Consider the following 15,760-nt stretch of genomic DNA (forward strand, 5'->3'; position numbering starts at 1 on the left):
AGTTTTTCTCATAAAGTGAAAGAACTGCAGTCCCTTTAAGCTAATAGTAATGCCTGCAAAGTTATAAAAATTTCCATCATTTTCTTTCACACTTTTGAAATCCTGTGGTTTATAACAGCCTTCATAAATTGGCGACTTCCATCCCAGCTCTGACAGAGAATTTTTCAGCCTGTCCTGCTGTCAGTGTACCTGCTGCTTGACATTGACAGGATTCTTGTCAAAACCGGGATTTTGCATAAATTAGTGTTTAACCCCGGACAGGCTTTTCCTCCTCGTTTCAGTGCAGCTTTTAAGAGACTGTGCTGCTCTTATCCATAGATAATGAAAGTGAAATTTGACTATTTTATCATACATTTTACACTCTGAAGGAGTACCGTAAACTTTACTAGTCTTATTTTTCTTTTTTTTTAAATAAATTATTTATTTATTTACTTATTTTTGGCTGCGTTGGGTCTTCGTTGCTGTGTGCAGGCTTTCTCTAGTTGCCGCAAGAGGGGGATACTCTTCGTTGTGGTTCATGGGTTTCTCATTGCCGTGGCTTTTCTTGTTGCAGAGCACGGGCTCTAGGCACACGGGCTTCAGTAGTTGTGGCACACGGGCTCAGTAGTTGTGGCGCATGGGCTTAGTTGCTCCGCGGCATGTAGGATTTTCCCGGACCAGGGCTTGTACCCACGTCCCCTGCATTGGCAGGTGGATTCTTAACCACTGCGCCACCAGGGAAGTCCTCTTACTGATTTCTCATTAAGCCTTAATTAGTAATTCTCAGTTTTACCAATTCTTGTACAATATAGACACCATCACTGATAGCCTACTGTCCCTTCTTGTCCAGAGGATCTATTTGCCTTACTTTTTATTTTAATAAGCAGCTTACATTGTATGTGGGGGAGAAAGTGAGAGGAAGGGGAAGGAGTTTCAAGTTGCATAAAGGAGTACACTTCAAATAATCTTATGGATGAATTTAGAATTTTTAAAAAGTTGATTGTTTTACCTTAATACTTTCCAGAAGGTACATATTAAGCATTGTGGATAATTTGTGTTTTACAGTAAGAACTGTAGCACCTAAATGATATCACATCCATTTTGTTTTATTAATTTTATGATGTATTTAAAATGTAAATTTTGATCTATTTGTATAGGCACTTGATTTTGATCTATTTCTTGGGTATTTGAAACACCCAAGAAAATCTTTTGACTCTAATGCAGAGACTTTATACCTTCCTGATTTGTTCTTACCATCATTGTTCCAGCCATGGCTGAATGGAGAAGGAGCAATAGCTTCATTCTTGAACTACAAGAATATTTACATATTCGGTAGGAACAAACATTTATTTGCTTTTCCTTTGGGTATGATGATGAGCAAATTATTCTCCATAGCATATTATCAGTTCCCCCAGCCTCTGTTGAACATCTCAGATGTTTCAGGTGTGGAATTACATGTGACTAAAAACATGGTTCCTGAATTTCAATAAACCTAGAAATAGTATTATTACAGCAAAATATAATATGTTTAATAGCCTTAATTAAATCAGGTGATATATACTGTCTAATTTTTCTTTACCTAAGTTGATGGAAATGAGTTTATCTCCCTTATTATTCTTGGAGAAAATCTTTGTGATACCGTTTCTTTCTTCAACAGTCTAACCATCAAAAATGATTGAAAAGAGAAGCTAAGCTTGGAAAGAAAATGATTTCTTTTTAAAAAAAGCTAACTCTTCATATACCGAACATTTTGAAATCTCAACATGAGGGAAAAAAACTCATAAATTTAAGCATACTAAGAGTAATTTATACTTAGGTAACAGCAAGACGATATGTTATATCTACCAACATATTGAAATAAATTAGAATAAATGATTGAGAAGGTGAAGATTGGAGTTCCTTCTATACAATGCCTGCTTATAATTGGAACATATACGCGAGGCACCATATATGTCTTGACCTGTGTTAACTGATTTAATAACTACAGGAACCCTATGAAATAATTATTAGTATTCCCACTTAATATGCATGAAAAAGTACAAATCCAAGTTCAGAGCCATTAAGAAACTTGCCTAAAATCATTGAGCTAGTAAGTTGTAGAGCTGATGTTCAGTTTGCAGACTTGCTGACATTATAGCACATGATTTTACACTTTACCTGTAAATAGAGATAAATGATACCAACTTACTTTTTGTATAATGTATATAAAAATCTCATCATAGCAGTAAGTTTGTACTCAATATGTGATACACGGTTTTGGTAAAGAAACTTTCAACTATTTAGTTCATTCAGTCTTAATGCTCTCTTAAAATTTAGAGAATTTTTAAATGAGAAGCAAAGATGTATATTCAAGAGGTATAAGCTAGTATTTCTCAAGGGGCTAGAAAATATTTTACAAAGAGTAGAAAAAGAATCAACCTATTCCTTTAACCTACAGTTCTGTTCCTGAGAGCTTAATCTTATACTGTGAATCTCCTTTTATCTTCTAAATTTCACTGGAATCTAGTTTCAGGGTTAAACTACATTTTAGCCACCCATGTATGTTTTAGGTGGTAATCCTCCAATTTCCACTAGGCAAAAAAAAAAAACCAAATTACCAAGATAACTTTTTAGAAAAACTGACTTAATATTGTATAGTTATTCAGAACACACCAATGATAACAGTATGCCAAAGTAGTATCTTTCAATAGTGCATGTATTCAATTACAGTTATATTTAAAACATTAGGTTGGGAAAATAATTCTCTTCAAATATATGATGAAATAGACCTGGGAGTAGGTTGTAGACATTTCGTTTGATTACAAGTACAGTATGAGCAAGGAATGATCAAGCAGCTGTTAAAAACATTAAAGCGAGGTCAGATTGCACTAATGATTATATACAGTTTGCTCATCATGGGAAATAGTAGTATTATGTTGCAAGCAGACCATTCATGCAATATTATTCTGAATACTAGGTTACATAGAATAGTAAATATTAAAATGTATAAAGGAAAAGATGATCAAGATGATAGGAGATACTGGAAATAATGGTATTTGACAAATGATTCCAGGAACTGAGTCTTTTGATTTTAGAAAATAGAAGACTAAGGAAAGGCATAATACTTGTTTTAAAATAATTTAAAATCTTCCGTATGGCAAAGGAAATGGGCTTAACTAGAAAGCCCGGGTACTTTGCACTTTCTAGAGAAGGATACAAAGGAGTGGGGTTGGCTGCCTGAGAAAGCCTGGGCATCCTTCACCACTTACTTGAAGGAGACAGAACCATCACACCACCTGTGTGTGATGTGTGGGGATGAATTTTGTACCTTGTGGATCAGATCATTGACTCCTGGGGCACCTCACAATTCTAAAACTACAGCTTTTATTAACAAGCCTGATAATTGATATGGAATTTTTATTTTTTATCTTTTAGTGTTAGTTTCTGCTTTATAACAAAGTGAATCACTTATACATATACATATGTTCCGATATCTCTTCCCTCTTGCGTCTCACTCCCTCCCACCCTCCCTATCCCACCCCTCTAGGTGGTCACAAAGCACCGAGCTGATCTCCCTGTGCTATGCAGCTGCTTCCCACTAGCTAGCTATTTTATATTTGGTAGTGTATATATGTCCATGCCACTCTCTCACCCTGTCACATCTTACCCCTCCCCCTCCCCATATCCTCAAGTCCATTCTCTAGTAGGTCTGTGTCTTTATTCCCGTCTTGCCACTAGGTTCTTCATGACCTTTTTTTTTTTTTCCTCAGATTCCATATAGATGTGTTAGCATACTGTATTTGTTTTTCTCTTTCTGACTTACTTCACTCTGTATGACAGACTCTAACTCCATCCACCTCATTACAAATACCTCCATTTCATTTCTTTTTATGGCTGAGTAATATTCCATTGTATATGTGTGCCACATCTTCTTTATCCATTCATCCGATGATGGGCACTTAGGTTGCTTCCATGTCCTGGCTATTGTAAATAGAGCTGCAATGAACATTTTGGTACATGACTCTTTTTGAATTATGGTTTTCTCAGGGTGTATGCCCAGTAGTGGGATTGCTGGGTCGTATGGTAGTTCTATTTTTAGTTTTTTAAGGAACCTCCATACTGTTCTCCATAGTGACTGTATCAATTTACATTCCCACCAACAGTGCAAGAGTGTTCCCTTTTCTCCACACCCTCTCCAGCATTTATTGTTTCTAGATTTTTTGATGATGGCCATTCTGACCGGTGTGAGATGATATCTCATTGTAGTTTTGATTTGCATTTCTCTAATGATTAATGATGTTGAGCATTCTTTCATGTGTCTGTTGGCCATCTGTATATCGTCTTTGGAGAAATGTCTATTTAGGTCTTCTGCCCATTTTTGGATTGGGTTGTTTGTTTTTTTGTTATTGAGCTGCATGAGCTGCTTGTAAATCTTGGAGATTAATCCTTTGTCAGTTGCTTCATTTGCAAATATTTTCTCCCATTCTGAGGGTTGCCTTTTGGTCTTGTTTATGGTTTCCTTTGCTGTGCAAAAGCTTTGAAGTTTCATTAGGTCCCATTTGTTTATTTTCCTTTTTATTTCCATTTCTCTAGAGTTGGGTCAAAAAGGATCTTGCTGTGATTTATGTCATAGAGTGTTCTGCCTACGTTTTCCTCTAAGAGTTGGATAGTGTCTGGCCTTACATTTAGGTCTTTAATCCATTTGGAGTTTATTTTTGTGTATGGTGTTAGGGAGTGTTCTAATTTCATACTTTTACATGTACCTGTCCAGTTTTCCCAGCACCACTTATTGAAGAGGCTGTCTTTTCTCCACTGTATATGCTTGCCTCCTTTATCAAAGAAAAGGTGACAATATGTGTGTGGGTTTATCTCTGGGCTTTCTATCCTGTTCCATTGATCTATGTTTCTGTTTTTTGTGCCAGTACCAAACTGTCTTCATTACTGTAGCTTTGTAATATAGTCTGAAGTCAGGGAGCCTGATTCCTCCAGCTCCATTTTTCGTTCTCAAGATTGCTTTGGCTATTCGGGGTCTTTTGTGTTTCCATACAAATTGTGAAATTTTTATTCTAGTTCTGTGAAAAATGCCAGTGGTAGTTTGATAGGGATTGCATTGAATCTGTAGATTGCTTTGGGTAGTAGAGTCATTTTCACAATATTGATTCTTCCAATCCAAGAACATGGTATATCTCTCCATCTATTTGTATCATATTTGATTTCTTTCATCAGTGTCTTATAATTTTCTGCATACAGGTCTTTTGTCTCCTTAGGTAGGTTTATTCCTAGATATTTTATTCTTTTTGTTGCAATGGTAAACGGGAGTGTTTTCTTAATTTCACTTTCAGATTTTACATCATTAGTGTATAGGAATGCAAGAGATTTCTCTGCATTAATTTTGTATCCTGCTACTTTACCAAATTCATTGATTAGCTCTAGCAGTTTTCTGGTAGCATCTTTAGGATTCTCTATGTATAGTATCATGTCATCTGCAAACAGTAACAGCTTTACTTCTTCTTTTCCGATTTGGATTCCTTTTATTTCTTTCTCTTCTCTGATTGCTGTGGCTAAAACTTCCAAAACTATGTTGAATAATAGTGGTGAGAGTGGGCAACCTTGTCTTGTTCCTGATCTTAGTGGAAATGGTTCCAGTTTTTCACCATTGAGGACAATGTTGGCTGTGGGTTTGTCATATATGACCTTTATTATGTTGAGGAAAGTTCCCTCTATGCCTACTTTCTGCAGGGCTTTTATCATAAATGGGTGTTGAATTTTGTCGAAAGCTTTCTCTGCATCTATTGAGATGATCATATGGTTTTTCTCCTTCTATTTGTTAATATGATGTATCACGTTGATTGATTTGCGTATATTGAAGAATCCTTGCATTCCTGGAATAAACCCCACTTGATCATGGTGTATGATCCTTTTAATGTGCTGTTGGATTCTGTTTGCTAGTATTTTGTTGAGGATTTTTGCATCTATGTTCATCAGTGATATTGGCCTGTAGTTTTCTTTCTTTGTGACATCTTTGTCTGGCTTTGGTATCAGGGTGATGGTGGCCTCGTAGAATGAGCTGGGGAGTGTTCCGCCGTCTGCAATATTATGGAAGACTTTGAGAAGGATAGGTGTTAGCTCTTCTCTAAATGTTTGATAGAATTCGCCTGTGAAGCCATCTGGTCCTGGGCTTTTGTTTGTTGGAAGATTTTTAATCACAGTTTCAATTTCAATGCTTGTGATTGGTCTGTTCATATTTTCTATTTCTTCCTGGTTCAGTCTCGGCAGGTTGTGCATTTCTAAGAATGTGTCCATTTCTTCCAGGTTGTCCATTTTATTGGCATAGAGTTGCTTGTAGTAATCTCTCATGATCGTTTGTATTTCTGCAGTGTCAGTGGTTACTTCTCCTTTTTCATTTCTAATTCTATTGATTTGAGTCTTCTCCCTTTTTCTCTTGATGAGTCTGGCTAATGGTTTATCAATTTTGTTTATCTTCTCAAAGAACCAGCTTTTAGTTTTATTGATCTTTGCTATTGTCTCCATTTCTTTTTCATTTATTTCTGATCTGATCTTTATGATTTCTTTCCTTCTGCTAGCTCTGGGGATTTTTTGTTCTTCTTACTCTAATTGCTTTAGGTGCAAGTTTAGGTTGTTTATTCGAGATGTTTCCTGTTTCTTGATGTAGGCTTGTATTGCTATAAACTTCCCTCTTAGAACTGCTTTTGCTGCATCCCATAGGTTTTGGGTCGTCATGTCTCCATTGTCATTTGTTTCTAGGTATTTTTTGATTTCCCCTTTGATTTCTTCAGTGATCACTTCGTTATTAAGTAGTGTATTGTGTAGCCTCCATGTGTTTGTATTTTTTACAGATCTTTTCCTGTAATTGATATCTAGTCTCATAGCGGTGTGGTCAGAAAAGATACTTGATACGATTTCAATTTTCTTAAATTTACCAAGGCTTGATTTGTGACCCAAGATATGATCTATCCTGGAGAATGTTCCATGAGCACTTGAGAAAAATGTGTATTCTGTTGTTTTTGGGTGGAATGTCCTATAATTATCAATTAAGTCCATCTTGTTTAATGTATCATTTAAAGCTTGTGTTTCGTTATTTATTTTCATTTTGGATGATCTGTCCATTGGTGAAAGTGGGGTGTTAAAGTCCCCTACTATGATTGTGTTACTGTCGATTTCCCCTTTTATGGCTGTTAGTATTTGCCTTATGTATTGAGGTGCTCCTATGTTGGGTGCATAAATATTTACAATTGTTATACCTTCCTCTTGGATCGATCCCTTGATCATTATATAGTGTCCTTCTTTGTCTCTTGTAATAGTCTTTATTTTAAAGTCTATTTTGTCTGATATGAGAATTGCTACTCCAGCTTTCTTTTGATTTCCATTTGCATGGAATATCTTTTTCCATCCCCTCACTTGCAGTCTCTCTGTGTCCCTAGGTCTGAAGTGGGTCTCTTGTAGACAGCATATATATGGGTCTTGTTTTTGTATCCATTCAGCCAGTCTGTGTCTTTTGGTGGGAGCATTTAATCCATTTACATTTAAGGTAATTATCGATATGTATGTTCCTCTTCCCATTTTCTTAAATGTTTTGGGTTTGTTATTGTAGGTGTTTTCCTTCTCTTGTGCTTCTTGCCTAGAGAAGTTCCTTTAGCATTTGTTGTAAAGCTGGTTTGGTGGTGCTGAACTCTCTCAGCTTTTGCTAGTCTGTAAAGATTTTAATTTCTCCATCAAATCTGAATGAGGTCCTTGCTGGGTAGAGTAATCTTGGTTGTAGGTTTTTCTCCTTCATCACTTTAAGTATATCCTGCCACTCCCTTTTGGCTTGCAGAGTTTCTGCTGAAAGATCAGCTGTTAACCTTATGGGGATTCCCTTGTGTGTGTTATTTTGATAGGGACTTTTAAACATGTTTTCTTTGTGTTTCACTAAAGAGAAATAATTTTACTTCATTATGCAGACATTGTTAATATGGGTTGCTGGGTATGTATGGGATTTAAATGTGAAAATGATTATTACATTGTAATCTTATAGATAACTATAAATAATCTTATAGATAGCTGCTATAAGATTCAAAATTTTAATTCTTTTCCTGTCTATCTTATGTTTCTTAACTTTCACTAACCGGGTGAAAACATTAGCAAATGATTTTATTTCTGTACTGTTAGATATTGCAAACCTTTTCTTATATAAAACATGTCAAGTCATCTCCTTTCCCTACTCCAACACTCAGTACTTTTTAATGGCAAAGATCTGGCCTGTATTTTATCAATTTGACATGGAGATTGTTTTTCCTAATTCTGTTTCTTTAGTCTGTATTACAGGTCACTGAAGCATACCATAAGTATTGGTCTCAAGTGGTCAGTTACATAAAATGTACTGGGCTGACTGTTTTAGAATAAAAAGCAGTCTGGCCTTATGATGTGGTTATTATTACTTTCAGAGAAAGAATTAGTTAATTCATTCTTAAAGTATATTGTATTAGTTACCAATTTAAGATGTAAAAATTGTATAACTTATGAGGGAGTGAAATGATTAACCACTTGTGATTAGTGCTCATAAGTTTTAACCATAAAATATTCTAAAACATATTTGCTCAATTAGCATATTTGGGAAAGCAGTTGCTTTTGCAAGGATAATTTATAGGCATTGACCTGAAAGCATAGCAACAGGCATAGATAAGCATTTTTCATTATTAATCATCATTGCTATACCTCTGCTGTTTAAATAGTGTTTCTAATTTTTTTTTTATGGCACTTGATAAAATTTTAAGGGTATGGTATTGGTATTAAGGCAAGATGTTCAAAGAGGTTAATCACGTTTATTTTTAGCTTTTTCTTAAAATATTCATATATTAGGCAAATAATGTCTTTAACTTTTGATTAATCATTTTCAATAATGTGTCTTTGCTAATTTTCTCCTTTTCGTTGTTTTATTTGCCCTTTTTCTCTATAATTAAAAAAGAAGAAGACCTCTTCCTAAAAGAAACAAAAACAGTGGTAACAATGGAATGATTTATAATGTGAAATTATTAGTTTTTGTGTATAGATGTTTTTAAAATTTCTGAAGAAATAAAATGCAAGCAGGTGACAAGAGTCTTTCTCCTTGTATTGGCTCTTTCATTTTCTTCAATGGCTTTTCCACTTTCCTTATCTGACCAAAGCAATTTGAGGAATATTCTTACAACAAACCTGATTTTTAGCAAAATCTGTGAGTCTTGATAGTTTAATTGAAGTGAACATGTATATATTACTGTCAAAGAATTACTTAATTCAGAATAATAGGCAACATATATGGCTTATTTGCTAAACTCTTTTTAGCTATTATCTCATGTAATGCTCATTGTAAACCTATGAGTTGATTACTGTTGTCTATGTGAGAAAACTGAGATGTAGAGAAGTTGAGTAACACATGTAGGAAGTGGTGGAGTCTAAACTCAGACTCAGATCTGACCTAACAGACTGAGGTCTTAAATACCAATGCCATGATAAGGTATCTCTCAAGGAAATCTGAGTAGATTGGCATCTTTTGGAGCAGAAATATGCTTCCTACCCTGACTTCTGGACAAGCTTTGGAATCTATTTAACCTTTAACTTTAAAAGAGGAAATGAGTTGGAGAGAGGTACACATTTTTACAAATCATATATTCATTCTTTGGACTTCACTATGGCATTTCAACAAAGATGCTGACCATTAAATGTTGTTTATACTAGCCTCAGGGCAGAAGCCGTCTACTTATTTAAAATTAGTCTTTAGCTAGCTATTAGAAAAAAATAAGCAAAACTGTCTGAAGCAAGAAATGTAAAATATACACTATTTGATGCCATGAAAAGAACTTTGGAGTGGACAGCCAGGGGTCTTATTGAAGCATGGCCACTTACATAACTTTGGGTAAGTTACTCTGAGCCTTAGCTTGTTCATCTGTAGAAGGATGAGATTAAGTAATTCAAAACATTGTTGCAAGGATTAAATGAGATAAATGCCAGGCACATAGTAGAATAATCATTCATTCCCCTTTTTTCTATTCTAAGTTTTAAATAAAATTGGGTGTGTTTTTGAATGGAAGAGTATCAGTACTTTTATTATTTGAAGTTTGATAAGGGTGACGTTTTCTAGTCTCTTTTTTGTATTATATTCTCCTATTTAAAATATGAATGCAGCCTTTTGATGTTGAGTTGCATTTTCTTGAGTGTCTAAGCTGCCAAAAATAGCTCGTTTACTTTGTATTAAATAGTAGAAGATCTTAACAATGTTAGAGGAAATACAATGGTGAATAGTACTGTATTTGCTTTAACTGTCATTGAAACATCCAGTTTTCTTCCATGTTAAAGTTTAGTTGTCTTATTTAGGTAGTGCTTTAGTTGGCAGAGTACAGAATAAAACCCTTGAGGTAGGGATTCAGATGATTTCCTAATATCTGATAGAATCATCAATAATCCTTACCTAATTCTTATGTAACTTTAGAGAATATACTGTCTTCTAAAAAGAGAATATCAGAACACAGTGAAATGTCTCAGAGTTCTCCTGAAATTCTACATGATACAGGAATGAAAACATTATATTGCCGTTCGTCCCTGGCAGCCAGGCGCACCTCCAGTCCTCCCCTCTGTCCCCAGCAGCAGAACAGCGGCTGGGAGGCCTTCCGGCGCCATTTGCCACGTGGCCGCCTCCTCTGAGGCGCTACGATGTACTGCGAGAAGTGGAGCTCTATGGTGGAGATGTGTCTCTTCCTTGAAGACCTGCGGGAGGGCTCCTGCATCCTCTGCCTCTGCTCCAGGGCGTTTGTGGAAGATTGGAAATTGTGCAGTTTGGGATTAAAAGGCTACTACGTTGAAGACGATGGCAACAGTGCAGGAGAGCAAGCTACAGAAGAGGAAGAAGGCGGTCGTTCCCAGGGCACTGCAGAGTCACGTGACAGCAAAGACGTAGGCCCAGATGAAAGTGAACTTGATTCTGAGGCTGAACTCATGCGAAGTATAGGACTACCACTTCAGTTTGGTAGGGTGTCTGCACATAAGAATTTTGAGGTATCTATGAATACTAGAAACAAAGTTAAAAGAAAAAAGAAAAAGAAAAAACATCAAAAGAAGTACTTAGATGAAATTAAGAGAGAATCTTGGAGACAAGAATGTGAGGAAGATGACATTTTGGCTTCAGATGATCCATCTTCATCTGAGAATGAGAACACCAGAAGGTATAAACTTCGAACCAAAAAAGACATTGAAGGTGAGAATCTTCCTGCTGAAAATACATTATCTCCAAAGCTGGAAATTACGGAGCTCTGGGAGAAGTACTGGAAGGAATACAGGGGGGGGATCTGCTGTGACAAAGCTGGCAAGAAAAGCATACAGGTCAGACGCTGTGCTCAGAACCCTGGAACATCCCTAATACAAAGGAGGAATGGGAACAGCATTATAGCCAGCTGTATTGGTATTATTTGGAATAGTTTCAGTATTGGGAAGCTCAGGGTTGGACTTTTGATGCTTCACAAAGCTGTGATACAGATACTTGTGGGTCTAAAACAGTAGTTGACAACAAGAAAGATGAAAATCGCACGAAAGCAGATGAACTTTCTTCTCCATCTTCATCAGTGGGTAGCGAAAGCTCTAGTTCAAGTGATAAAGATCATAATGAAATTCTTGATGGACTTAGTAATATAAGTCTGAATTCAGAGGAAGTAGAACAGAGCCGATTAGATCCCTCTGTGAGTTGTGATGGACATCAGTGTTTAAGTGAAGTTAAGAGCAGAAGAGAATGCCTTGCTTCAGGCCAAAGTGAATCATGTAATGGAGGAACCAAGGAAAGCAGCTTGTCTGGGAACAGAAGCACAAGCCAACCAGCTCAGGATTCACAAGAGTCATCAGAAGCAAACACCATCAAAGACAGACCACGCCTCATAGGCACTGATGGAGATGAGAGTGGCGAAGATCCACCTGAACAGAAGCCAAGCAAACTCAAGAGGAGCCATGAACTGGACATCGATGAAAACCCGGATTCAGACTTTGATGTCGACGGTTCCCTTCTAGGATTCAAGCATGGCTCAGGACAAAAATATAGTGGAATTTCAAATTTCAGTCACCGGTGGGTCAGGTATGTACACAAGAATGTGAAGTACAAGTCAAAGTACTTGGACATGAGAAGACAAATCCATATGAAAAACAAACACATCTTCTTCACTGAAGAGCCAGGAAAAACTCTTTTCAAGAAAAGCAAAACTTTGAGTAAGGTAGAAAAATTCCTAAAATGGGTTAATGAACCAATGGATGAGAAAGCATCGCAGGAGTCAGTTTCTCATAACAACATGCAAGATACTTGCACAAGCAGTGGTTCAGAGGAACAAGAAGTGTCTGTTGAAAAAGGGGATGACCCACCAGAGACAAGTGAGCTAGAACCTGGAAAGCGTCGTGCCATGTCTCCAGCTGGGGAAGTGGGAACAGAGAAAACTGACAGGGACAGCACAGAAGCAGCAGTGACAGATGAGGGGGACTGCCCCGCCCAGGCTGCACAAGACCGCCTTCAGGTAGAAGCCGAAGCTGAAAATAAAAAGAAGAAGAATAAAAGCAAGAACAGAAAGGGAATTGGTCTGCCTCCTGAGATCACTGCTGTGCCTGAGCTGGCAAAGTACTGGGCCCAGAGATACAGGCTCTTCTCCCGCTTTGACGATGGGATTAAATTAGAGAGGGCTGGTTTTCAGTTACACCCGAGAAGATCGCTGAGCACATTGCCGGCAGGGTCAGCCAGTCCTTTTAGTGTGACACCATAGTTGACGCATTTTGTGGAGTTGGAGGAAATACCATTCAGTTTGCCTTAACAGGAAAGAGAGTGATCGCCGTTGATATTGATCCTGTTAAGATCGATCTTGCTTGCAATAATGCAGAAATTGATGGGGTAGCAGACAAGATTGAGTTCATCTGCGGAGATTTCCTGCAGCTGGCTTCTCGTTTAAAGGTTGAGGTCGTGTTTTTCAGCCCTCCTTGGGGAGGACCAGACTACACCACCGCCGAGATCTTCGACATCAGCACCATGACGTCTCCTGATGGCTTTGAAATTTTTCAGACTTTCCCAGAAGATCACTAATAATATCATTTATTTTCTTCCAAGAAATGCTAATATCGACCAGGTGGCATCCTTGGCTGGGCCTGGAGGGCAAGTGGAAATAGAACAAAACTTTCTTAATAATAGATTGAAGACAATCACTGCTTATTTGGGGCAACTGATCCGCAGATCAGCCTCTGAATCATAAGTGAGGTGGTATAGAGACCAAAAGATCATAGCGGTCAGAACACTATTCACTTGGAATTTCTTCTCTGTATTCACTGATACTTTGTACCCATAGTCAAATGGGTATTTGTACCCTAAAACACTTTTTCCCCACATTGATGGAGTACCATCCAGAATTTGCTTTTAAACATCCATTTATTTTATAAAGTTAGTGCTTTTTAAGTTTCTATTGAAAAAAATATGAAATATACTTTGTAATATAGAAGTTTATATTCTTTTTCTATTAAAATGACAGTGAAAGGAAGAAAAAAAAAAAACGATTATATTGTCAGCCATGCATTTTGGACCAGTTGCTTAGTAATTAGATTTTGAATCCGATTTTGTTTCTTGTCTTGAATCAGTGTGAGTGGTTGTTTTTTTAAATTTTATTTTATTTATTTTTTTATACAGCAGGTTCTTATTAGTTATCCATTTTATAAATATTAGTGTATATATGTCAATCCCACTCTCCTAATTCATCACACCACCACCACTACCCCCACCACTGCCCTCCTTGGTGTCCATACGTTTGTTCTCTACATCTGTGTCTCTGTTTCTGCCCTGCAAACCGGTTCATCTGTACCATTTTTCTAGGTTCCACATATATGCGTTAATGTACGATATTTGTTTTTCTCCTTGTGACTTACTTCACTCTATATGACAGTCTCTAGATCCATCCACGTCTCTACAAATGACCCAATTTCGTTCCTTTTTATGGCTGAGTAATATTCCATTGTATATATGTACTACATCTTCTTTATCCGTTCGTCTGTCGATGGGCATTTAGGTTGCTTCCATGACCTGACTATTGTAAATAGTGCTGCAATGAACATTGGGGTGCATGTGTCTTTTTGAATTATGGTTTTCTCTGGGTGTATGCCCAGTAGTGTGATTGCTGTGTCATATGGTAATTCTATTTTTAGTTTTTAAAGGAACCTCCATACTGTTCTCCATAGTGGCTGTATTAATTTACATTCCCACCAACAGTGCAAGAGTGTTCCCTTTTCTCCACACCCTCTCCAGCATTTGTTGTTTGTAGATTTTCTGATGATGCCCATTCTAACTGGTGTGAGGTGATACCTCATTGTAGTTTTGATTTGCATTTCTCTAATAATTAGTGATGTTGAGTAGCTTTTCATGTGCCTCTTGGCCATCTGTATGTCTTCTTTGGAGAAATGTCTATTTAGGTCTTCTGCCCATTTTTGGATTGGGTTGTTTGTTTTTTTAATATTGAGCTGCCTGAGCTGTTTATATATTTTGGAGATTAATCCTTTGTCCATTGATTCATTTGCAAATATGTTCTTCCATTCTGAGGATTGTCTTTTCGTCTTGTTTGTAGTTTCCTTTGCTTTGCAAAAGCTTTGAAGTTTCATTAGGTCCCATTTGTTTATTTTTGTTTTTATTTCCATTACTCTAGGAGGTGGATCAAAAAGATCTTGCTGTGATTTATGTCAAAGACTGTTCTTCCTATGTTTTCCTCAAAGAGTTTTATAGTGTCTTGTCTTACATTTAGGTCTTGAATCCATTTTGAGTTTATTTTTGTGTATGGTGTTAGGGAGTGTTCTAATTTCACTCTTTTACATGTAGCAGTGTGGGGTTTTTTTCTGCCACAAAATATTTGGTTAAAATAAATTATTAGTGGATGTGGTATATTAAAGAGATTATCTTAGAGCTGCTCTGAGGGAAAGAGGGATTATAATTCTGCATTACACTTTATTGTAAAATGGTATCTTATTTCAAAGTTTCAAAAACAGATAAATTAGTTTATTATCATAAAATTTGCTTATGTTTAATGAAGCCTGAGAATTTTATTTTTCCCCATTTAGGTATAGAAGGTGAGTTTGTATTGTCAAATGAGAAATTTAATTCATAGAAGTCAAAAGCAGGGTTTAGACTTCCCCTGTGACAACACGCAAAGGCAACGGTCTCTGAACTGAGTCAGGGGCCTGTGTTCCCATTCCTGTTCTTTCAGCAGCTCATTTCCTTTATATTAATCAACCCACTCAACCTAGCTGGTTCCTAGTGTACAGCAGAGGTTGAACCAGGTTGTGTTTTAGTTTTTGTGCTTTAGGGGTTACAGAACTTGGAAGAACTAAAGAAGAGAAAGCCAAGGGGATACTGCTCTCATGCACATGTAAAAACACCCACTGTAACCTGAGCCCATCTATTTTATATTGGAATTCTATATAAAATTTCATTTGAAAGAAGAGTGTCACATTTACCCCAAAAACAGATGATGATAATGATGATTTTTAAAATTTAAATCTGCTCAATTAGATTATCCCCAAATCCTTTTCCAATTCTGGCATTCACTGTATCTGTATTTCTTGCCCTTATTACTTGGAAGCATAGTGTGAAGGGCAGACAGGACTATGAATCAGAAGACCTACTAACTCAGGTTATGGTACTAATTACTTGAGCAAATTATAGCTTCTTAGTTATTTGGACTAACTGTTCTTTACAGAAACTATCTGTTTTGTAGTCTGTGATTCCAGGCTACCACAGACCCAGTTTATTTTGTGGTGGAGTTGTAAATATGGA

The 15,760-nt window shown here is 36.7% G+C and overlaps 2 protein-coding genes across 3 annotated transcripts in view; both read left to right on the forward strand.

Moving 5' to 3' along the window:
* Positions 1-15,760, forward strand: part of TDRD3 (tudor domain containing 3) — a 215,050-nt gene that overhangs the window by 188,074 nt on the left and 11,216 nt on the right. The window lies entirely within an intron of this gene.
* Positions 10,645-13,202, forward strand: LOC137752062 (trimethylguanosine synthase-like). The gene is given in 4 exon segments (XM_068526773.1): positions 10,645-11,265; positions 11,268-12,630; positions 12,633-13,009; positions 13,011-13,202. Coding segments are annotated over 4 exon segments (2,553 nt in total).

The sequence above is a fragment of the Eschrichtius robustus genome, chromosome 18, assembly GCF_028021215.1.
Source record: "Eschrichtius robustus isolate mEscRob2 chromosome 18, mEscRob2.pri, whole genome shotgun sequence".
In the NCBI taxonomy this organism is placed as follows: domain Eukaryota; kingdom Metazoa; phylum Chordata; class Mammalia; order Artiodactyla; family Eschrichtiidae; genus Eschrichtius; species Eschrichtius robustus.